Here is a 25787-nt window from a genome sequence, read left to right on the forward strand (position 1 = left end):
CTCCCAGCAGATGCGCCCGGGGGTGGGCTTTCTCAGCCCCCACTCTTATCGGGACTGTATTAGAAACTCCACCCGCCCCCCTCCCCCCCCAGCTCCGGGCCCTGAAGCTAGATGACCAAAGAATAAATTTGCAGTTTTGCTTTTAGTCTTGCCTACTCGCTGGTTCTTTTGTGCCCACTCTGGTGGTCTTAGAAAAACAAATCATTCCCCAGGTCAACTTCTGAAGGATGGGGAGCATGCTGGAAAGCTCCATGAGTTTGGAGAATCCTAGAACTGAGGACAACCTGTCTTGCTTTTTTTTTTTTTTTTTTTTTTTGAGACGGAGTCTTGCTCTGTGGCCCAGGCTGGACTGCAGTGGCTTGATCTCGGCTCAGTGCAAGCTCCGCCTCCTGGGTTCATGCCATTCTCCTGCCTCAGCCTCCCGAGTAGCTGAGACTACAGGCACCCGCCACCACACCCGGCTAATTTTTGTATTTTTAGTAGAGACAGGGTTTCACCATGTTAGCCGGGATGGTCTGGATCTCCTGACCTCGTGAATCCACCCTTCTCGGCCTCCCAAAGTGCTGGGATTACAGGCGCGAGCCACCCCGCCTGGCCCTGTCTTGCTTTTAGGACAGACCTCTAGAAAGCAGTAAATGTTATAGAGCTCCCTGGCACCCATCAAGAGGAAGAAACAATACAGTAGAGGCAGCCTTGTAGTACCTCTGTGCCTAATGTGTCTTGGAAAGCTGCTAAGAGGTTGAGAGAATGAAACCACGAGATACATTGCTGTAATGGGGTCACTGTCACACAACCATGAAATATTAGGCTCACAGACACTTTGAAGGGTGAGAAGAGTAGGGTTTATTGGGTGAAAAGAGAAAAAAGGGAAAACAGGGACTCTCAAAAGAGCAAGAGTCCTGCTAGTAGTCTTCCCGCCTCTCAGATTGAATCCCAGGTTCCACCTCGGAACAGGAGAGGCCAGCTCTTCCCCGCTGCAAACGGTGTGAACTTCCTGAGGGTTCACCCCCGTGTGCACTCTTCCCAGTGTGCAGGCCAGCTGGAAGTTCTCCAGTGACCTCTTTATACTTGGTTGTCTCAATATCAGGTCTTTTAATGAGAGTGAAGCAAACCTTGCAGTAAGTGGGAGACAGCCAAGATCCAATGGGAATATAGAAGTCCCAACAGAACCCAGCATGGACATTTGATGACGATGTTCTAATGACCAAGGACCAGATCCCCATAGCCCTACATGTCTTGACATTCAGATACTCTCCATGATTTAACCATGGCTGTGGGGAAATGGAGAGGAGACCCAAAATGAACAAAATAAACCATGAAACAGCTGAGGATTGCCTAACATTGCAAAGATTAAATTTCCACCATCTAGCAGAATTGAGACACACAAGGAAATGTTTACATGCTAGAAAAATAGACACATTTCTTACCCACTGAGTTCAAGGCCTGAAAATGTGTGCCTACCTACATTTCTTTTCTGAACATGAAGAGTTATATGGAACTTCTACTCAGTTCCTTATGGAATTCTTATAGATGAAGCTAATTTTTCTGCTTGCAGCTTTTATGAGAACCGGAAATCTCATCCACAGGCTTGCACTGCTGCTCCCAGTAAAAAAGGTTTTTTTTCTTTGTGGTTGTTAGAGGCAGACAAATTCCCGCACTGGTTTTCACTCTCCAAAGTTTTCACCCTCGATCCCTGTCTTTAACACAAGTGTGAATTTGGCAGTGGACTTACCTGTTTCTGTAGACAGTCTTGTTCGGGTACTTCTTTTCTCAAAAATCATGCCTAAGGACTTCCCTTGCAATAAAGGCAAATACTGTAAATCAAGGACAAGAATAGAATTAAAATATATCTTATATATAAATTATGTTTTAAAACATATTCTTTATTAGAAAATAAGTAATAACTACCCCCAAATAAGTGTTTAGAATATTGTTTAAAAAGTGAGTTTAGGCCAGGTGCAGTGGCTAATGCCTGTAATCCCAGCACTTTGTGAGGCTGAGGCAGGTGGATCACCTGAGGTCAGGAGTTCAAGACCAGCCTGGCCAACATGGCAAAACCCTGTCTCTACTCAAAATCCAAAAAAAAAAAAAAAAAAAATTAGCTGGGCGTGCTGGTGTGCGCCTGTAATCCCAGCTACTAGGGAGGCTGAGGCAGGAGAATTGCTTGAACCTGGGAGGTGGAGGTTGCAGTGAGCCAAGGTTGCGCCACTGCACTCCAGCCTGGGTGACAGAGCAATATTCTATCTCAAAAAAAAGTGAATAGAAAATGTTTTTTAATATACTATACAAATGGGGGAAGAGAACAGTAATTCCCACAGCTTATTGATATGTAATTAGAAAGCAGTATTAATTGTTCTGAGTTCAACATGTGAATTTTTTCCAAAGTATATTAATATTTCATACTGGAACCACCTTCTTACTTAACACCATTGAAATCCCCATTCAGTTTTCAACGACCTCGAAGGTGTTTGGTTTGGAGGTGTTTTCTCAGCTAGGAAAATGCTACTCTGTTACAACATGGGGCACTGTGACTTCCACTTAGATCAATGATGAAGTCCTAGTGTTTTAGCTACACATTCATCATGCATCCTAATGGGAATACAAAGACTTTGCTTCTGGAGAGTTTGAATGTGGGGCGGGGCACTTCCTCCTTCCTCTTCTGTAGACGGGCTTCCCGATGGAATGAGTTCTGGAACAAATAGATTCCTGCCAGCTAACCTCCCTCATCCACAAAGTGTCAAGAATATAGGCCTGGGCCTGGGGAGACCTTTTCTCCTTATTTCAGGTGTTTTATAGGAACATCAACCCATAGCAGATGCAGTCACTCCTGTCCAGTTTCTCTTAGGAGCTTGGAAAGCCAGCCAACTAAATAAAATCAAAGCCGTGTCAAACTTTCTCAACCTGAAACCAACTCTTTAAAAAGGTTGAACAAGCTTGGAATATGAAAATGCTTTCACAATTAAGCAGTCTAAATGAAGCTACTGTATTAATTGTGTTTCAAAGATAAATTGCTCAAAATGCAGAATTATGCTTATAGCTAAGAATCATATGCCATCTCTTCTCCTACCTGGATACCATTAATTGTTTCTTTGCTAAACTAAATGCTTTTTAAAACGCTGTCACATCATTGTGAATTTTTTGACATTATCCTAATGATTCTATATCTGATATGCATCCAAAATTAAAATTTATCACTAGTAAAAAAAGGATCATTTTCTCCTTCTCCTTCTCCTTCTTCTTTTGAGATGGAGTTTCGCTCTTATTGCCCAGGCTGGAGTGCAATGGCATGATTTCGGCTCACTGCAACTTCCGCCTCCCAGGTTCAAGCGATTCTCCTGCCTCAGCCTCCCTAGTAGCTGGGATTACAGGCATGTGCCACCACGCCCGGCTAATTTTGTATTTTTAGTAGAGACGGGATTTCTCCATGTTGGTCAGGCTGGTCTCGAACTCCCGACCTCAGGTGATCCACCTGCCTAGGTCTCCCAAAGTGCTGGGATTACAGGCATGAGCCACTGCACCCGGCCTTCATTTTTGACTTGATAGAAAATACACAGAGAAAAGGAAAGGGGTATAAAAATAAAATCTTGGCAGATCACCTGAGGTCAAGAGTTTGAGACCAGCCAGGCCAACATGGTGAAACTCCGTCTCTACTAAAAATACAAAAATTAGCTGGACATGGTGGTGCGCACCTGTAATCCCAGCTACTTGGGAGGCTGAGGCAAGAGAATTGCTAGAACCCGGGAGGCAGAAGTTGCAGTGAGCCAAGATCGTGCCAATGCACTCCAGCCTGGGCAACAGAGCGAGACTCCATCTCAATAAATAAATAAATAAAATAAAATAAAATAAAATCTTTTCAGACAAATGATTTCTTAGGTTCGATCCAGTTAATAATGAATTTCAGCATTCTACATGAAAAAAGTGCAATGACTTGTCATTCAATAACTGATTTTTATGCTCTTTTGTATGCCTGTATGCTCCATGATAATCAATTACCTTGACTGTGAGGTTTCATTACTTAGCTACTGTTTAAGAATTTTAATGTATTTTCTTTTTCCTCTTTCTTTGGGAAGGCTGCCTTTAAAAAGGTGGACTGATAGTAATGGAAGGTAAAAAGAAAATGTTACATACCTCTCCTTTCTGTTTTATCCTAAATTTCAGATCTGCTGATAGCCATAGCATATATTTAATTTCTTCTCCAGTAAAGTTTTTTAGGGTGAGAAGGTCACGGCCCTTCAGCTGCACTTTATTTTGTAGTGGTTGTCCACACCTGTAAAAAGAGATTTAAAAAGGAGAACTATGTATTTCAGAAAAAGCCCATGTACTATGGTGATTCTTTGTTTTATTGTTGATAAAGCATTCTTTTTTTTTTTTTTTTTTTTCAGACAGGGTCTCACTCTGTGGCCCAGGCTAGAGTGTGGGACAATCTAAGTTCACTGCAGCCTCTGCTTCCCAGGTTCAAGCGATTCTCCTGCCTCAGCCACCCAAGTAGCTGAAACTACAAGCACACGCCACCAAGCCCGGCTAATTTTTGTATTTTTACTAGAGACGGGGTTTCTCCATGGTAACCAGGCTGGTCTCGAACTCCTGAGCTCAAGTGATCCGCCCACCTTGGTCTCTTGATAAAGCATAGCAAATGCTTTATCTTTTTATTCTTGATAAAGCACAGCAAATCACATATAACCTCATGTGTCTCTGCAAAGTGTTAATGCATTGAAATTTGATATGGCCATGGTTTATATTTTATATGTCCAGTATTTTGGATGTTTGACAGAAAAAAAAAAAGAATTTGCGAAAAGAGATTGAATTCTTATTTGCTTGAAATAGCCACATGAGTGACTTTGTCACTTACTAGTCACACAACCTAGAGCAATTTACTTACCCACTCACTGCTTCTAAATTTCTCACCTAGAAGATTACTATAATAATCTTATAGAGTTGTTGTGAAGATAAAATTATTTAATACATGTAAAGCAGACATTGTCTGGAATATAAGTATTTGATAACTTTTAGCTATTATTATCAAAATCATTAGGCTGTACAAGCAGCATTTGTAATGCACAATAGAAAATAATTTCGTATTTTCCCCCTACTGCCCTTCAAATCTGTTCTTGGGGCTTGTTCTTTTTATCCCTGGATGAAAATACAATGGACACTGTAGCTTGTCTACAAACTCAGAAAAATACAAAAAGCCCTCTGCTTATTTTACTACCTCAAAGAGTCTCAGTAAAATAACATGTAACAAAAATATTATAATAATAATAGTGATTAAAAAAAAAACTTAAGAAATTTACTGCAGGTTAACACCTTTTCCCTTCCAGCTTATGCCTGATTAAAGCTGGCCTCCTCTATGGGGAAAGAGGGGTCAATGTGCTATTTCCTCTGTTTCCTTACTTTCAGTTCCTCTAAGTGAAGCCAAGGGAAGATGAGGAGTTAAGAGCCAGCAAAAGCCTGGTTCTGCTCTAGCAATCTAGCATTGGTGCAGGTGTTTCAAACACCTGACTCTCTTGTGGAGTGTTTTTGGAGGTCCTTTGGAGAACCCCCCCCTTATCATTAGGAATTTCTCATAGCAGTCTTTGATGCAGACAATTACATTTCCTTTGGCATCCAAGGGAACACATCCAGCCTCTATTTTGCTGAGATTTCCCCCACCCCTCCAGGAGGTCTCTTGGTCATGATCTGAAACAATACCATGCTAGGTCTTTTTTTCTCATTCCCTATTGGTTCACGGGAAGGTCTCCACGTTCTTTGCTCTAACAAGTGTCAGGTCCATCCTGGTATAGACTCCATCTTGTTCTGCTATCAGAACAGCTAACTAGCCTATCCTCCTTACTTTAAATTTCTCAGGTATTGTCCTGACATCAGTTTACTGTGGGCCCTAGTGGAGCCATTTCCTTGGGCTTGAAGTGAAGGAAGAGTATCCCCTTCATGGGGGAGGGGGCACATGATACACAATAGAAACACTCTCTATAAATTATCTTCTAATTTCCAACCCCTCTCTTGGTTTCTGCAACACATTTTATAAGCTGAAGGTGGTACCCAAGGGATTCCAAACTGAATTTTGTCTATTTCCTTTGCAATTCCATTTCTAGTGGTCTAGCATCTCACTTTAGAACGAGGGAAGAATCAGTATCTACTGGGCCTGGGCAGAAACCAAAACTGAAAAATATTTATTTTAACATTTTGTTATATTGTTATGACAATAATTGTTATTCGCGGTAATCAGTCTGTAAAATAAGCATCATTTTTCTCTCTTCATTCCCAGTGTCATCTGTGTTTAACAATAATTGGTATTTTCTACCATTCGAAATCATAAATAGCCAAAGGCAAATTGTGGTTCACCACGTGTACTAAACATTAATTTTACTAGAAGTAAAATAACTGTCACAAAATGATCATGCTTTAATTCTAACCTAACAAGAGAGCTTGTGCTACTTGGGATGAAGAGTTAATCATCTGTTGGGATTTATGGAGGCCTTTTTGCAATGGTAATAAGCTTATTGGTGGGAAAATCACAAATTCACTCAATTTGTTGTTTCCACTGCATGATGTCCATAACTTAGACAAGTGAATATTGCACTACATATGTTTCTTGCAGAGTTGATTGGTTCATTTAATGTTCAGTAGGTGAATAGATATTTTTTGGTAGACATTTTGTGAGACTGAGCCCTTTAGAGGTCTAGTTAGTAGGGAAGAGAATTTCCATAAGGATTGAGAGTTTCTGGGTTGGTTGGCTAATTGGTTGATTGACTGATTTTTTTTTTTGTTTTGTTTTTCTTTTTGAGACGGAGTCTTGCTCTGTCACCCAGGCTGGAGTACAGTGATGTGATCTCGGCTCATTGCAGCCTCCACCTCCTGGGTTGAAGTGATTCTTGTGCCTCAGCCTCCTGACTAGCTGGGATTACAGGCACCTGCCACCACACCTGGCTAATTTTTGTATTTTTAGTAGAGACGGGGTTTCATCATGTCGGCCATGCTGATCTCAAACTCCTGAGCACAAGTGATCTGCCCACCTCAACCTCCCAAAGTGCTGGGATTACAGGTGTGAGCCACTGCACCCAGCCAACTGACTGATTTAATCTAAGACATTAGTGACATATTCAACTACAAGTAGAAATTACTGTTTTCAACTTATATGTAGAAACAAAATTTTGGTTAACATTCCTATTTCAAAGATGTATTATTGTCTTTGACTTTTAAAATTATGTGAATCATAGGCTCTCCAAATGGAAATTTCTTTAAAGCAGTGGTCCTCAACTTTTTAGTATGTACCTCTAACAGTAAAAAATTTTAAACGTGGATTCATAATGTATGTTTTATTTGTTTATATGTGCTGCTATACTAAAAGATTATGTACACAACAAAACATAAACAAAAATAAAAATTTTAAAAGTTTAGACTAAGAAGAACCAAATATTTTATTTTATTTATTTATTTTTGAGACAGAGTTTCACTCTGTCGCCCAGGCTGGAGTGCAGTGGTGTGATCTCAGCTCACTGCAACTTCTGCCTCCCGGGTTCACGCCATTCTCCTGCCTCAGCCTCCCGAGTAGCTGGGACTACAGGCATGTGCCACCACGCCCAGCTAATTTTTGTATTTTTAGTAGAGACGGGGTTTCACCATGTTGGCCAGGCTGGTCTCGAACTCCTGACCTCAGGTGATCCGCCCACCTCAGCCTCCCAAGGTGCTGGGAATACAGCACGTGAGCCACCATGCCAGGCCAAGAACCAAATATTTTAAAAATAAGTTTGTAGCCGGGCGCGGTGGCTCAAGCCTGTAATCCCAGCACTTTGGGAGGCCGAGACGGGTGGATCACGAGGTCAGGAGATCGAGACCATCCTGGCTAACACGGTGAAACCCCGTCTCTACTAAAAATACAAAAATAGCCGGGCGAGGTGGCGGGCACCTGTAGTCCCAGCTACTCGGGAGGCTGAGGCAGGAGAATGGCGTAAACCCGGGAGGCGGAGCTTGCAGTGAGCTGAGATCTGGCCACTGCACTCCAGTCCGGGCGACAGAGCGAGACTCCGCCTCAAAAAAAAAAAAAAAAAAAATAAGTTTGTAGATATACAAAGACATTTTGCTGGCTAAAGAAGTTTCTAGACAGCCCTTCATTTTCTTCCTTCTACTGAAACCCTAGTAAAATGCTTACACAACTGTGCCCAATATCTCCATCGTAGTCAGCAATTTGATAACTTTGGAAGTAAGGCATTTAGACAGAAAATTTGTATTTACATACAAAATTTGCATTATGTGGTTATGTGTTTTCTTCTGATAATATTAATTAGTGATAATATTAAGCAACACTTCGAATACCAAGTACTGATAATGTTAAGGAGTAAACACTAACTAATATTCATGCATTTTTCAGGGTCAACTGAAATCTTCTGGGGATTGTAAAACAGATTTGCATATGTGGCCTGAAATGAAGGCACGGCAGCTTAACCTTTCTCAACTCATAGTTAGGGCAGATTTGAAAATACTTTTCTTCTGGAATAAGATCCAAGCAACATAAAATTACAGAAAATAAACCTTCTTGACACCATGTCTTACAATAACACATTAATATTCCTTGGCTTAAGACTTCCTCTAATATTATTTTAAAAGGGGAAGAATACTTTGCTGGAAAACTCACATCCATCAACCACAGGAAAAACCACTCATGAACTAAGTTTGAGGCCTTCAGTTTTTTGCCTTGAGTTCAAGCTCAGACTCCTGATTATTTTGGAGCCCACAAAAGCTGAGTCTCCAAACTGCTATACTTAAAGGATTCAATACCATCCCTTATTCTCAGCCTCTGCGGGATTTTGTTGTATGCTCTCACTTCTGAATGCTCACAAGACTACAGGCTTTATTTAAGAGAATGTCGTAGATCTTAGAATTGTGTCATTCTTGTTGAATCTCAGAGAAATAGAAGTGGAAATGAAAATTTTGCAAAGAACAAAACTTTTTCTCCCCAGTTTCCATAAAAGGAAACAGGAAAGAGGAGGATCAACAATACCTTACCTTTTACTACTCCAAAAGCTCCAACTTCCAGTTCTTATTATCCCCAATAGAAGACAGACTGGAGGAAGTAACAAGTTTCTGGGGCTTCCTCAGCTTTTGTCCTACATACTTAGAAGTTTCTAAGTTGGAGGTGAAATTAAGCTTGTAGTTAGGGTTAGGGTTAATGTTCTGCTGTGGGTTTGCGTTGTGAGATGCTGCTGTTTCTACTTCTCCACTGACAGAAGATTTGAATATAAAGGTAGAAAGAACACACAAACATCCTGCTTGAACGTTTCCTTTTTGTCAAGGCCTTTGATTTTCAAATGTAGATAGAACAGAAACTTTATTTCAATATTTTTCCCTTGGACTACAAGTGATCGGAAAAAATCTCTCTTTCTGACTCTAGACTTTCCATGGCAGCAGCTAATAATGTTGCCCTCACTCTTGCTACCCTCAAATCACATCTCCAATAAATGTTAGCAGATAACCTTCCCCCACCCCAGAGTTTCCTTGTGTCCCTTTGTGTTTTTGTTTGCTGGTTGGTTTTGCAGTAAGGACACTTAACATGAGATCTAGTCTCCTAATACATTTTGAACTGCACAACGCCATATTGTTAACTATAAGCACTAAGTTGCACAGCAGATCTCTAGAATTTATTCATCTAGAATAATAGAAAGTTTGTATCCATAGAAAAACTTCCCATTTCCCCCACTCCCAACTCTGACAACTGGCATTGTCTAATGTTTTAAATTAGAATCTATGAGTTTGGCTATTTTTGATTCTTATATAAGTAAAATCATATCATATTTGTCCTTCCTGGCTTATTTCACTTAGCATAATGTCCTCCAAAGTTTTTTTTTTTTTTTTTTAATAACACAGGCAGTTTTTAATTTGCATGGTAGTGTGTGGGGACTGTGAATAGCCATTAAATCTGAAACCATGCAAAGTAACCTTAATATTTAGCGGGAAAACTGTAATTGTTCTGTGACTTTTTTAAAACTGTCAGAACATTAAAAACTTTTATTGTCAGCTATAAATGTGTAGGGAAGTGAAAAACAGTAAAACTGATGTATTTTTTAGTACAATGCAATTTAAAACATTAGAAGCGTTGAGAATTATAGTGTTTTATTTCCTTATAAAACTCTATCAAGAGTAGTTTGAACAGTGCTTGCTTTCTCATCATAGAACTTATGGTATACAGCAAGCATCTTTTCTGTGTTTTGATAAACTGTCATAATTCTTTCTAAGTTTGGATAAACTTTTAACATTTTCCTTTGCACTTTGAACGCTGTGTAATATCTCTGAGAGTTCCTTTAATGTGAAGTGTTTTGCTGGTGTTACTTCCCCTGGGACATCTTCATCCTTTTTGTCAAAACCACTTTCTGCAGTTATGTCAATAACTTTATCTTCACTAAGTTCCTCTGGCTGTATATCTACAGTCTCTCAAACAGCAGCAGGGTAGCAATCACATAATCAGCTGTTTCTTCCATAACTCGATTTACATTCAATTCAAATTTAACTTCCACTGCTATCACTTTTTTTTTTTTTTTTTTAAACGGATTCTCACTCTGTCGCCCAGGCTGGAGCGCAGTGGTGCAATCTCAGCTCACCACAACCTCTGTCTCCTGGGTTCAAGCGATTCTCCTGCCTAAGCCTCCCAAGCAGCTGGGATTACAGACGTCTGCCACCGCGCCCAGCTAGTTTTTGTATTTTTTAGTAGAGACGGGGTTTCGTCATGTTGACCAGGCTGGTCTTGAACTCCTGACCTCAGGTGATCCACCCGCCTCAGCCTCCCAAAGTCACTTTTTATTTCTCCGCTGCACTTTCATGTACTGCACTGTCATTATCCATTTTTGTAAAATGTCCATGGGTTTATCACTGGGAGAAAAGGAGGCAGCACAGCTATACTCTGCTGTCTGTATGCAAACTGTATGACAGATGCACAGTGACCAATCACCAACAGACTTTAAAAGAAGTGATGTAATTGGTCACTGATCATGATGTGCTGTGTATGTGTTATTTACATGGTGATTTGTAGACTGAAGAGTTAGCAATGAAGTTTTTGCTTTATGAATTACTTATAATTAATATGCCATGTTGACTGAAATTTGAACTGTGTTCATAGTGGCCTAGTGTTATTAACTAAACTGTGGTAATTGAAATTTGTTCACGTTGGGATCTTGCAAAGGAAGGGCTGCCTGTACTCCAAAAGTTTTCCCATCACAGGACTCTGATATACCATTCCCACTGTCCAGAACACTCTCTCCTCAGTTCTCAAAGCTGGCTCCTTCTCATTCTCAGGCTGTAAGCTTAAATATCACCTCCTAAGAGATTCCTTTCCTGACTCTACTGTCTAAGTAGTCTTCACTTTACCTTCATTTTGTTTGTAATACTTATCACAATTTTAACATATTTTTATGTGTTTATTTATTGCTTACTTTTACTCTTCTCACTGGATTACATATGATCCACAAATAGCAGAGACCTTTCCTGTTTTATTCACTAATATATACCCAGTGCTTAGTACAGTGCTTGGAATATAGTAAGCATTCAATAAATATTTCTTAAGGAAATGAATAAATGATAATAGGTCTTCAGGGCAAAAGTAAATCTATTTGTATAAGAAAGAATTCAGGCCGGGCGTGGTGGTTCACACCTGTAATCCCACTTTGGGAGGCCGAGGCGGGCAGATCACTTGAGGTCAGGAGTTCTAGACCAGCCTGGCCAACATGGTGAAACCCCATCTCTACTAAAAATACAAAAATTAGCCGGACGTGGTGGCAGGTACCTGTAATCCCAGCTACTCCTTGGAGGCTGGGGCAGGAACCCGGGAGGCAGAGGTTGCAGTAAGCTGAGATCACGCCATTGCACTCTAGCAGGGTGACAAGAGCAAAACTCCATCTCAAAAAAAAAAAGAAAGAAAGAAAGAATTAATTCCTAGCAAATTTCTGGGATGAATATCGAAAGATTTGTCATGATGGATTTTCAACATCCTGACCAAGTTCTGATGATAAGAAAAGACATAGGCCAGGTGCAGAGGAGAGAAAACAGTGCACTTTGATTATTCACAATGTCAAAACTTAAAATGAACGCCTTTTAAAAACATCACTTCAGCCGGGCGTGGTGGCTCATGCCTGTAATACCAGCACTTTGGGAGGCTGAGGCGGGTGGATCACCTGATGGCAGGAGTTTGAGACCAGCCTGACCAATATGATGAAACCCCGTCTCTACTAAAAGTATAAAAAATTAGCCGGGCGTGGTGGCAGGGGCCTGTAACCCCAGCTACTCGGGAGGCTGAGGCAGGAGAATCGCTTGAACCCGGAAGGCGGAGGTTGCAGTGAGCCAAGATGGTGCCATTGCACTCCAGTCTGGGCAACAAGAAGTAAACTCCATCTCAGAAAAAAAAAAAAAAAAAGACAAAATTTATGTTGTGGGAAGAGCAAATATGGGGTATGGTCCAGGCTGAGCACAAGGCCTGAAAATCATGGAGGACAATTGACTGTGGCCTAGTATGTTGCTAAAGCTGAAATCCCCTAGAGCCCCACCACTCTGGTATACTATTTGCACTACTGGGAACAATGGTTGGACATATGTATGTGAAACAAGAGTGGACTAATCTTGGATCCTAAGCACGGCACTGTGAGTCAAGGGCCAAAACCTGGAAAACTGGCAAGAACACCTTATAGGGCCAGTGTTTGCTCATACCACCATGAAGGCTGAACTGGAAGTACAGTAACAGTGGACTACACTGATACTTTGGTTCTTTCTTGCCACAAACTCCTTTTGGACAGACTAACTTGTTAGGGTTCTTAGGGACAAAAGCAGTAGAGAGGTAGATACTATATATCTGGTCATACCAGCATCTGAGGGCTTGAGTGATTAACTAGAATTTCTTTTAAAATTGCACCACAGCTGGCCAGGTGCAGTGGTGGCTCACGCTTGTAATCCCAGCACTTTGGGAGGCTGAGGCGGGTGGATCACCTAAGGTCAGGAGTTTGAGACCAGCCTGATCAACATGGTGAAACCTCATCTCTACTAAAAATGCAAAAATTAGCTGGGCATGGTGGCAGACACCTGTAATCCCAGCTACTCGGGAGGCTGAGGCAGGAGAATCACTTGAACTCGGGAGGCGAAGGTTGCGATGAGCTGAGATCGCGCCGAGCTGAGATCGCGCCATTGCACTCCAACCTGGGCGACAGAGCAAGACTTCGTCTCAAAAAAAAAAAAAAAAAATTCTACCACAGCTGAAAAATCATTAGAGTAGTCACCACTTTTCTCAATTCCATCCAGGAGGTGGGGCAGGAAATGTTAGCTTGGGAAAAAGAGCTGTTTTTCATAGATATCAAAAACTAACCAGGAAAATTTATCACTGGAAGGAAAGCAAATACAATGGTCCCAGTTTAAATTCCTATCCTGTTTACTCTCTCCTCATAGACCTCCCCTTGGCTCCAAAATGGAGTTGCCACGCCTCTTTCCTAAGCTACATAAAAATTAGAAGAGTTCCACAATTGTACCACATTAAGACAGTTCTGACACAGGCCTCCTTTTTTTTTTTCTGGTCTGTATCAAGCATTTTCTTGCTTTTGAGTGAAAAGGCCACGCTTGAATCAGCCAGGTAAGACTGCTGGCATCAGTGGCTATTAAGTTCCCCTAGAGACCTCATTCTTCAATAGGAGGCAGCCTGCTCTGGTTCACAAGCACCAGAACCAGGGCCAAATGCATTATTCGAGTCTCCTGTAAAATGCGTGCTTTTCTTGTACCAAAGTACACAAGAAGTAAATCAGAGTAAACAAGAAATCTCCTTGGTATACCAGACATAAACCACATTATTATTCTTCAACCTGCACATAAGAGGGAGGATACAATGTTGTGGCAAACAATGAGAAGCACATACAAATATTCCATCAAAACTGTCACTGCAGTCTGGTCAGAGCCAGAACCCTTGAAAAAGGCAGTACTAGTTCCTTATATTCATTTTATTCCTTGAAAAATAATTACAGAGATTTTTTAACCCCAAATCACTGAATGCTAAGAAGCTAAGCCAAGGTAATAAGAGATCCTTGTATTAACTTTACCCAAATATCTTCCTAGCTACAAAATGGAAGAGTATTCGCTACTGGCAGAATGAAGCCTTTCATTGCTAGTGTCTGCATTTTCCAGCTCTGGTAAACTAGGGGGTGGGAGATACTTGGACGTATTCCCTGGTATAATTGTATTTTATTGGAAGAGAAAGTGCTTGATTTGAGTAAAATGTGGTCAGTCAGAAACTGATTTTGCCAGAGTAGGAAAAAATTCAGTGTTAAATGATACTCTGATCCCCATGGACAATTTGAGATAAAGACTTTAACTTCTGGAGATGTAAGAAGGGGCCAATGGGCCTTATGGCTGAGATTTTTATGTTTCTTTAACCTTGCATTAATGCAAGAGCTAAGGCATGTTTTCTTATGTATGTTTTTTTTTCTTCACTGAGATATTCTGACTGTACCTAAAAAAGGATATTGGGCAAAAAGGTAGATTGGCCAACTTGATCGATTTGAAGGGATCAAAGTAATACAAGCAGTGAAATGAAAAGAGCAGTGCCTTTAAATATTTGAATTATAGTCCTAGTTCAGCCCAGATTTAGGAATAAACAATTGCCTTGGGAAGGTTATTTGCCATCTCGAGCCTCAATTATTCATCTGAAAATTTAAGAAAGTGAACGAAGTCAGGGATTCTCTTTGTCTGTGTCTTCCCCCACACTCATGAAGTTTATAAACTGGAGCCACGTGAATTTTCAGTGGCCTAATTTTAATTATATCCCTTTCTTTCCTTCTCCGAAAGGCATATTAGAAGGCATGCAAGAGAAAGGAGCTGTATTTTCACACACAAAAAAAAACCTTGCAGTCATCCCACTGATGTGAGAAAAACTCACAAATTATTTCCAAATTTATTCTTATTAACAATAACAATAATAATGTATTAATAAAAGTTTACTTGAAACCCTCCTCACCGTTGCCACATACCCATATGTGATATAAATTACTGATAGAGACAGGAGGCAGCCAAGGGCCCCCCACCCCGCAGCCCCCAGTGAAACCCCACGTTCAAGCCTAAAACAACCTGTAGGCTGAAAAACAGAACTGCCTGTCCTGGATGAGACCCGCCCTTTCCCCTCACTCCCCCGACTGATTCTTTCTGAATAATGCCCACCTTCACACTGGGAGGACAGGGTGGGGCTTGGCGAAGTTCGCACTGCACCGTTTGGAGGTGGGAGGAGCCGGGCCTCTCCTGTTCCTGTGTGGTAACCTGGCATTCAGTCTGTGAGATGGGGGCCTATTAACAGGAACCCCTCTGGCTTTGCTGAGTTTTTTTCCTTTTCACCCAATAAATTCCGCTCCCCCTCACCCTTCAAAGTGTCTGTGAGTCTAACCTTTCCTGGTCGTGTGACAAGAACTCAGTTTTTTCTACAACATTATTATTGATCACTGAATGACTAGTCGTTTTTAAGATACCTTAGATCATTAATAGTCTAAAATTGTGAAACTTCTCCTTATCTGAAAATTGAAGAATTCAGATAAAGGCTAACTTGCTGCAGACGTACTATTAAAGGTCTGGAAACCTGAAACTGTCAAAAATCAGTGGCTTATTTTATCTAAGTTAAATTACTAAATTACTAAAAATAAACTAGGAAACAAATTCCACTGTTGGCCAATGAAAACATCATGACCTCATTCAACTTTTGGTCCCATCTCTTATATGATTTTCTGAAGTGAAGTGATTTTTTTTTTTTTTTTGAGACAGAGTCTTACTCTGTCACCCAGGCTAGAGTGCATTGGCGCGATCTCGGCTCACTGCAACCTCCGCCTCCCAGATTCAAGTGATTCTTCTGCTTCCATCAGGCCCAGCTTTTGTGTGTGTGTGTGTGTGTGTGTGTGTGTGTGTGTGTGTGTGTGTGTATTTTTATTAGAGACAGGGTTTCGCCATGCTGGCCAAACTGGTCTCGAACTCCTGACCTCAGGTGATCCACCCACCTCAGCCTCCCAAAGTGTGGGGATTACAGGCGTAAGCCACTGCGCCCAGCTGAAGTGATGTTTTTAAAAGGCATTCATTTTAAGTTTTGACATTGTGAATAATCAAAGTGCACTGTTTTCTCTCCTCTATGCGAGAACATGAATGTCTTATAATCACGTTGTCTGGATGTCCACGTGTGTATGGATGGGCATGTGTGAGAGATGGGGGAACATAATGAGTTATGTGAGCCCTTATAGAGGTCTGGAACGAAATACCTGAGAACTCGTCACCTCTGGCTCCAATCCATAACCTCCACAGAATTGGGTGGCTTAGCTCAATATTCTCTGAAGAAATTTCTATTTGTGAGATGAAATTGAACTGCACTTACAAATTAGTCTTTTCTGATAAAGAGATTTTTTTTCTTAAAAAGCTCTAAATGGTTTCCCTAATAGGCAACAAATCACAGGACACTCTCTATTATCCAAACACAGCAAGGCTTTAGAGCCTTGTTTACGACATGGAAAGCCTGTGAATTGGGTGTTTTCAGCAGTCTTGGTTTCTGATCCTATCGATTTTGTTCAAAAAAAATTTAACTGACTAAAAGTGATTGATCCAGGGGCTGTGTGGATGGTTTCAGCCTCATTTAAGCTATTATTTTATCATGTCCATGGCGATATGACTGCTCACTTCAAAACTGCGATTCCTATTTTGTGGCACTATCAAACTCTAACCACATATTTCCTATTCCTCTGGAGTAGTAAACTCACGTGATATGTTACATAATAAGGGCCCTCCACCTTTCCCAAGAGATGTGGGAGAAAAAAATAACTTGAATCCCTGTGAAAGGCTGAAAATCAAAATAAAAATACAGAACAGGCAGAGTTGACAGGGCGTTTTTCTCTGTTGTTGAGGGCTTTGTCAAAGGTTATAGGTCTTGTTGGAGATGAGAAACTCTGAATTTATCTAGCTGACAGGTAGTGCAACTAACCAATACAGTAGGAAAGAAAAATACCTATGCCACATGAGAATGCATGTCGAAACCATGTCAACGTTATCTCATTTTTCAATAGAGATTCACGCTATTGAGTTTCTAACAACATGGGTGACTCGAGGCTTTCACACTTTCAAATAGAAAGTTTGGATTTGGGTTGATTTAGCCATACTTTTGCGCCAGCCCCCATTCACTGTGAGAAATAGCTCACCAGGATTTTCGGAAATGTAGTCTGGCTACTGGATATAGACAGTAGTGTATTAGTAAATACAAAAAAAAAAAAAAAAAGTCCAACTATTTTGTAGAGGTTTTACTTGCAAAATTTAATCCGTAATAATTATTTAAAAAATCAATTATCACTATAATTATCAAAGAACAGTATAAGTTTAAGTTCCAGGCTTTGGTTATTCATTCAGTTGGGTGTTTTCAACTCAATGATGATTTCTTATTAAAAACTATAGAATAAAATTTCATCATCTTTTTTATCTGATGTAACTCAGTGTAACAGAATACTAAAATAAATAATGAACATTGGTCTGTCACTTTTTAGGTTTCATATACATTATCTCACTGATTATCACTAGACTATGAACTCATGTAGCTGGAGTGAAGTGTGTTTTTACGTTATTTACCACCGTATCTCCAACTCCTTGATAGGGCATGGCACAAAGTAGATGTTCAATTAATATTTGTTCAATGAATGATTGAACTACTCTGTAATGTAGGCACAACAGGTATTATCTATCCTTTTATCCATTTTATAGGTGAAACAACATTGCAGAAAAGTTTAGTGACTTGTTCAAGGCCATATAGCCAGCAAGGGTGGTGCTAGGCCTTGAACCTGGTTCTTTAGACTTTTCCCCAGGTTGTTATCTGATCTAACTCTGGCACTAATTGGTAAACTCCATAATCATTCTGGGCTTTTTTTTTTTTTTTTTTTACCTTACACGTAAAACAAGAGAAGTGAAACAATTTCAATTGAATATTTGAGCTGTCTAAGAAATAAAAATCACAATTCCTCCCAAAATAAAATAAGGGAGGGCATTATTTCATGGTTCTGAGGTCTCAAGTAGGTCTAATATTATGGACTTAATTTACAATATTATTTACAGTTATCATTCTGACTTCTGACAGCCTTATATTCACTAAAGAAGTAGTGCTAATGGTGGAGTCCAGAGAACCTAGAACTGTCAGCTGGTCCAGAGAAGGGATGCCCAGGGCCACTATCACAGGTCCACTTCCTAATAATAAAAGAAAACTTCAGACCAAAAGCTTCTTCCTTAAGGAAGTCAGGGAGGTTGCTTTAGGTTATAAAGAGGCTCTGAAGAAATTCTATTTCATTATTAACGTGAAACTGTTCTAGAAGCTTTCTGGTAGTGATGTCTCCACCTGATGGCCTTGTTTACCCAGCTAACTTATGTCCCCTGTTCCCTTCCCCTTTCCCTTCCCCACGGACACACCATGCCATCTTCAACCACATGCGCAATGGTTGTAAGCAGGATGTAAACTTTTATAATGAATTCATTGGAGACAGTCTGCTTTACACACGCCAGCAAGAATTTCAGGGATGGTTTTCAAACTTGCATTTTATTTAAAAATGTCATTAGCCCCGTCACATATAAAACTTCTTTGCAGCAGCTTTGTCAGTATTCATTAGTTGCTACTTGGAGTCTGGTTTTTCAAAGGAATGGATTAGTCTCAACACCTTAGAGTGATATATTGTTTTCTAGCAAGCCCAAATACAAGCTGAAGGCCCTGTGTAAATTACTTCCCCTAATTTCCTTCAGCCACTTGCTTGTTTAGAATGTACACAAAGGGAAGATGTCAAGAACGTTTAGTCTGTTATACCTGCCATGGGTGGCTTCCCCCACAGCACACAGTGAAATCTGATTACAGAAGGACTGAGAAATGAAAGTTCCGCTGGAATTAGAGGCAGCTGTCTCAGATAAGAGTAAAGCAGAGCGTGGCGCTACACTTTGCAGAAAAAGGCCTCACTGCAGAATATAATTTTATGCATCACCATGATTCCTAAATCAAACCCAAATCTCTGACCATCACTTACCGAAAATTTCGAACCACGAAGTTGTGACCATTTCTAAAAGCTGCATTGTTCAACAGGATCCTCAGATTAAACAGCATCTTCTTTTAATAGTGAAAAGGATGATTCTATGCTCTTGAAAACTCCACAGCAAGTTAGCCAGCGGGGGCCACCTAAAAACTAAGAAATGTGTTCAGTTGCAGTGAGGGAGCAAAGGTAATATCAGCCTTCAGCTTCCTTATCAGAGTCCCCTGGTTAGAGATACTGCAGGGCAGGGTGCAGGAGCATTTGAACTTTATGCTGAACTCCACCACTGTGTTTTCTTTTATTTTTTTTGGAAGAAATCCTGACTCTTTCATTGCCTGGCCTCCTCATTTTTCATAATATATTTATACTGTCACATGCATGTACAAAATCAATTGACAAGTACTCATTGAACATACAATATATGCAAGGCACTGCAGTACTGGCTGCTGTGAAGATGCGTAGAAGTAACTCACTCAGAAAATGCAAACTGGCACTGCAAAAACACAGATGTAGATGTGACAGCCCTGAGTAGTACTCTTTCCATTTATTTCACTTTTCTATCTCTAATTGCCAGTCTTTCCACAAAAACAAATACAAGTGCCCTGGAAGTTATTTTGGGGGTACAAGAAGATAGAGAAGGTATAGTAAAAATATCTCAGTCCTGGAGCTCCCTTTGTGCCTTGCACATAAGTCTTCAATAAAGAAATAATTGCTGGCCAAGCGTGGTGGCTCATGCCTATAATCCCAACACTTTGGGAGGCTGAGGCGGGCGGATCACTTGAGCCCAGGAGTTCGAGACCAGCCTGGCCAACATAGTGAATCCCCATCTCCACTAAAAATACAAAAATCAGCTAGGCGTGGTGGTGCACACCTGTAATCCCAGCTATTTGGGAGGCTGAGGCATGAGAGTTGCTTGAACCCGGGAGGCAGAGGTTGCAGTGAGCCCAGATTGCACCACTGTACTCCAGCCTGGGTGACAGAGTGAGACTCTGTCTCAAAAAAAGACAGAAGGAAAAAGAAAAGAAATAGTTGCCTATTGATTCTAACAGGAGCCCACAGTCAGGACGAGTGGTAAGTGGGGATACCATATACTCCTCCCCTAGCAGCCTATTCAGATCACTAGGGGGCCATCTGCAACTTCACATTTATTCATTCATTTATCCTCAGTTATAAATCAGACGATTCAAAGTCAATTCTGTATCAGATACCGGGCTACACTGAAGTTTCAGAGAGGAAAGATGACATCACCTTTGCAGAGTTCACAGTTCAGTAAAGGTGGTGTGATTTATAAACAAATATCCATAATACAAGCCTGTAGGAGAGGTCCAGACAACATTGTCCAGCTTCATCGAAGCGGGAACCCTCTAAGGTAGGAAGGGTAGGAGGAAGGAGAGGAGGGGTAGGGGTAGGGCTGCCTCTTCTGGTCAATTTATATGACTTTAGCAAACCCAAGTAAATATTTGCCAGAAGTTTGTGGGATACCAAAAAGTGTTATTTAAAAACCAACTATGGCCACCTCAGGAGCCGAGATGTTTGTGATGTCATAATTAATACTAGTAGACAAATAAATATTGACACCATTTCCTTCTACTTACAGAGAATGATGTGAGATGAAGTGAGACTGACATTTCCAAACCTCTACCAAATCTTCCGTTCTGGAAAGGATATTCCAGGCAGAAGCAACTGCTTGCAAAGGCACAGAGGTGAGAAAGGAGAGAGTGACTTTGAAAACATAATAAAGCATCTCTGAAGAGGCAAACAAGGCCAGTTATTGAACAGATTTCAGAGAGCAAAAGTGCTCCACATAATAGAGGAGAGAAATAGAATGTTTGCATGGAGCCTGAGGGAGATGAGGCCAAACCACAGGCAAATATAAAGCCCATAGCTTGACCCCGTATCTTCACTGAACTGTGCTAGTCATACACACAACTCATATTGGTAATGCTTGGGGAGAAATCAAGAAGTGTCTGCAGTTCCGTGCTAGAGAGTAAAGGCAGTATTTTGAGATGCCAAAGCATTTCACAAATCCTCCTAATGCTACGGATGCAGGAGCTCAAAGCCTGAGGGAACTAAGAAAAAGTTAAGACATCAGTAACTCCCAGAGAAATTGGAAAAGGGGAGCTGCACCACAAGTGGGATGAAGTTAAAAGCGATTTCACTGAATCTTAAAAGGCAGGACATCTCAATGGACTTGTTGAGGGGTAGATTTCAACTACCCATCTTCTGCTGATTGTGTCATATGTGGAGTCTGTGTTACTTTACAGGTTTTAATGTTCATCCTCAGAATTCATCCAGGGGCTCTTGTTGACCCCATGATTCCTCTAATTCAATTTTAACTATCTTGTTTGGCTACCTATCTAGTTCTCTTTGTTCACCTAGACTTTCATTCATCCAGTTTTCTCTGCCACCATCAACAATTGTACAGCCATCATAAGCCAATCCTCTGTGCTGTGTGGGTTCTGAGAGACAGAGTGATAAAACAGGAATGATGAGTTCCTTCCAATATTCACCATTTGGAATGACTCCAGAATACAATTTCTGTCTCTGCTCTCTGACCCCAAACATCTTAACCAGAGGGAGGGGCTTGTTACCTGCTCCCTTGCTTCAAGCCACAGGAGACCTCCAGCTTGACTTGACCGTCATCCAACTTGTATCATCAGGGGATGGGGATTAGATGGGATTCCTGAAAGAGGTGGCATTGATTTTTGATGAATTGCAAGAATCAGAAAATAGTCAAAACTGGAGGGAGCTACAAAAGATATTGTAGCAAAAAAAGGAACCTGTGAGTAGACCCAAAGGAAGGAACAAATAGAGTGTGTAGGGTAACAACAAATGATACATAACTGGAAAAATACATTCCATCGTTGGCCATTGAAATGAAGCCCCACCACCACCAAGCATGCCATGAAAACAAAAAACCATGAGTGTCTGTATCTTGTTTATATCACCTTGGCATTCAGTCTTCCCCTACACACCTGCTGCTTCTTAATGCAAATAGCCACTGCTGTTTTTTTGAGGATAAACTTCTCATATTCCTCACTCTTCATGTGGGTGGCTTAGTCCATTTTGTGTTGCTGTAACAAAATACCACAGACTGGGTAATTTATAAAGAAAAGTTGATTTGGTTTACAGTTCTGGAGCTGGGAAGTCCAACAGAATGGTTCTGGCATCTGCAGAGGGCCTTTGTGCATTGCTGTCCCATGGCAGAAGGTAGAAGGGCAAGAGAGGGTGAGAGTGACAGAGAGGATTGAACTTGCTTTTATAACAACCTATTCTCTCGATAACAAACCCACTCCTGTGATAACCACATTAATCTATTCATGAGGACAGAGCCTTCATGTTCTAAACATCTCTTAACAGTCCCACCTCTTACTACCATCACAATGCCATGTAAATTTCAACATAAGCTTTTCAGGTGACATTCAAACCATAGCAGTGGCAACTATGAAGCATATTCTACATGCTCCCCAAAAGGTCCCCAGTGGAACTGAACCTCAATTGCCCACAGTAATAACCTGCTCATCAATCTACCCTGTATTAGCCACCTTCCCTTCCCTGTCTCATTTCCCTCACTACCCTACTAGTGTTTACTGGGACTACCTCCCAAATCAACTACTTGAACCCAAATCCCTTTCTTGGTGTCTGCTTCTATGGAAACTCAACTTTTGCCCAGATCTACCTTCTCAACAGTTTTGCAACACAGCTTCTTGTTCTTTTCCCCTTGGCCCTCCTATCTTTGAGTTGGTACCTAGGCTTTCTGTGTCAACAAGTTGGTCCCCAATACCATATTGCACCCTCACTCTCAAGTTTAGTCCCAGTTAGCCTGTAAATAGTGGTATGCTGGTAAATGTTTAATAACTAGCTCTTCAAACAAACAAAAAAATAAGCTCTGAATTGTAGCAGTCTGACTTGTAAGGTGTAAATATTCCCACCACAGCCAATTTCAAGCTACTAATATGACATCACTGAACACAGAGATGAAGAGAGAGGTATAAAAATAGTTCTTGCAAGCTACTGTAAGCTGGCTCCTGTATACCACTGTCTAGTACTCCCATCCAGAAAGGAGGGTTGTCTCAAGGTTTGGAACAAAATATTGAAGCCAGATTGCTGAGGGCTTTGAAAGCCAGATTATAGAGTTGAGAATTTAATCTGTAGTCAAAGGAAGATTATTAAAGTTTTGGAGCTGGGGCAGACAAGAAGACATATGTCATTATTTGCATTGGGTTTTGAAACCATTAACCTGGGGCCATTGTGTCAGAAGTACAGTATGAAGAAAATAGAGGCAAAGAGACAAAGAGGTTATTGTGTGACAAATATAAGGCCTGAACACATATTAGAGCCGTGGAAATAGAAAACAGGAGATGGATGCAAGAGAGATTTAGAAATTAGAATTTGCCCATCAGGAAAATTGATTGGATGTTGAGAGAAGGGAGATGAAGAAGCTAATGAGACGCTAGGATTTCACATTTATCCTATTACTGAGAATAAAATTCCAAATAGCCAAATGTTGCTATTGGGGATATAAAGAATGTTAGTTCTCTGACATTTTGAGCTTTTAAGTATCTGTATAAACTTGAAATATTTCTTTGAAATTGCCAGTGTGCTTCCCTAGTGAAATCCAAGCACTGAAGAGGGAATCAATGTGATATAAAGGAAAGAATGATGGGAATGATGTTTGAAGATCAAATGTGACCTCTGGCTCATGGTGAATTTGGCTAAGTCATTCAGTACCCTCAGAGTCCTCACCTGTCCTACTAAATAAAATGAGTTATTATAGCACTGTGGGAATTTTAACATGCTAATCAAACATGAGGTATAGTGTCTAAGAGCCAGGGCGTAGATAGTTATTATCAAAAAAATACTACAAGTGTGAGATCCATACAAAAAAGACAGATGGCGATTACTGCAGTGCAAAGTTTTGATTTGTTTCAGCATGTTACTAGTTATATAAATAATTTTTATAGCTGGTTGCCTAGAATCTTTAAGATCCTAAGAAGCCACAGCATTTGCATGCAGTACACACTAGTTAAGTCTTCGAGTTCTGTGGGATTGTTGCTGGTGAGCTATTTTCCACTGGATATGGACAAAGAAGCTTGTATCCTTGTCTGAGACCAGTAGCCACCCTCTGACAACGAGGGGAGGTAGCCTTAGAAGGAAGCTGTGGTTGACTGAGTGGAAGAAGGAGGGAGTCTTAGTCATTTAGGACATCACTGAGTTGCAAAATTAACCAGCCTCACGAGCCTCCCTACCACTTGCCACTTCATTATGTGAAATAGCAAATGTCCTTATAGAAGGACAATCCCTCTGAATTGGGGTTTTCATTACTTGCAATCAAATCCATGCTAACTAATACACAATTTGGCTTAGGTATCTGAAGTTTTGTTTCTCATGTAACAACAGAAAAAAATAATGTTGTAGAAGTGGATTCTAGTTCAGAACCTATTTATTGGTTGAATAACCTTGGGGAAGTCAGTTTCCTTATCTGGAAATGGAAACCAATACTCTCTTACACTTTTTCTTTTGTTAAATGAATGTACTTGATATGTTTTGTTATTTAAAAAATGCTTACATTAGTATATAATAAACTTAATGTTTTTTAGCCTACAGTGCTATGAGTTGTAATACATGTGTAGATTTGTATAACCACCACCACAATCAGAATACAGAATGGTTGTATCACTCCAGAAAACTCCCTTTTAAATTCCTTTGTAATCACATCCTCTTCTTTTCTAATCCCTGGTTTACTCCTCCTGTCTCCCTTATAGTTTTGCCTTTTCCAGAATGTGATGTAATCGGAACCGTAAACTATGTAGTATTTTTGGACTTGCTCCTTAGCATAATGTCTTTGAGATTTACCCATGTTGTTGTATCACTAATAAGTTCCATTTTATTGTTGAGTAGTATTCCATTGTATCAATACATCACAGTTTATTTATCCATTCCCTCATTAAAGGACAATTGAGTTGTTTCCTGCTTGAGGAGTTTCTAAATAGAACAACTACAAACATTTGCATATAGGTTTTTGTGTGAATGTTCTATTTATTTAGGGTAACTAGGCATAGAATAGCTGTATATCTGGTAGTCATATGTTATGTTTAACTGTTGAAGAAACTGTCACGTGGTTTTGCAGAGTTAGTATAGCATTTTGCAATCTCAGCAGTAATGCATGAGAGGTCCGTTTGTTCCACAACCTTTCCAGCACTTGGTGTTGCAAATATTTTTCACTGTCACCCTAACAGTTATGTAGTACAAATTGTGGTTTTAATTCTCATTTCCCTAAAGGCTAATGATGTTGAGCATCTTTTCATGTCCTATTTGTCATCCATTTATCTTTCTTGGTAAAATATCTGTTAAATATTTTGCCTACCTTTTTTTTCTTTTATAGATAGAGTCTTACTATGTCACCCATGCTAGAATGCAATTGAAACCACCTTTGAAAATTATGACTGAGATAGTGAAAGAGATCTAACTTAACCGAGTCCATCTTGCTTCTAACCTCCAAGCTGTCCTTGTTCATTCCTGGGCAGAGGCTGAACTAACTCTGAGAGAAACTTAGTTCATAGTTTATAGTTTAAACAAAGACGGTAACGGTCCTTTCCCAAAGCAGACCTCCTTCCTGCCTGGGGACTAGATTGCCTTTGTAGTAGAAATTATGGTTTAGGGTCGGTCACGGTGGCTCATGCCTGTAATCCCAGCACTTTGGGAGTCCAAGGTGGGCAGATCGCCTAAGGTCAGGAGTTCGAGACCAGCCTGGCCAACATG

General features: G+C 40.5%; 1 protein-coding gene across 1 annotated transcript in view; it reads right to left on the reverse strand.

The window, feature by feature from the left end:
* Nucleotides 1-25787, reverse strand: part of OTC (ornithine carbamoyltransferase) — a 98729-nt gene that overhangs the window by 56764 nt on the left and 16178 nt on the right. Inside the window, exons 2-5 of the mRNA XM_026451644.1 lie at nt 19023-19178; nt 4129-4267; nt 1733-1814; nt 1232-1271 (exon numbers count right to left, since the gene is read on the reverse strand). Coding sequence (XP_026307429.1) covers nt 1232-1271; nt 1733-1814; nt 4129-4267; nt 19023-19099 — 338 coding nt within the window. The 5' untranslated portion in view covers nt 19100-19178. The remainder of the gene's footprint in view (nt 1-1231; nt 1272-1732; nt 1815-4128; nt 4268-19022; nt 19179-25787) is intronic.

The sequence above is a fragment of the Piliocolobus tephrosceles genome, chromosome 12 (assembly GCF_002776525.5).
Source record: "Piliocolobus tephrosceles isolate RC106 chromosome 12, ASM277652v3, whole genome shotgun sequence".
In the NCBI taxonomy this organism is placed as follows: domain Eukaryota; kingdom Metazoa; phylum Chordata; class Mammalia; order Primates; family Cercopithecidae; genus Piliocolobus; species Piliocolobus tephrosceles.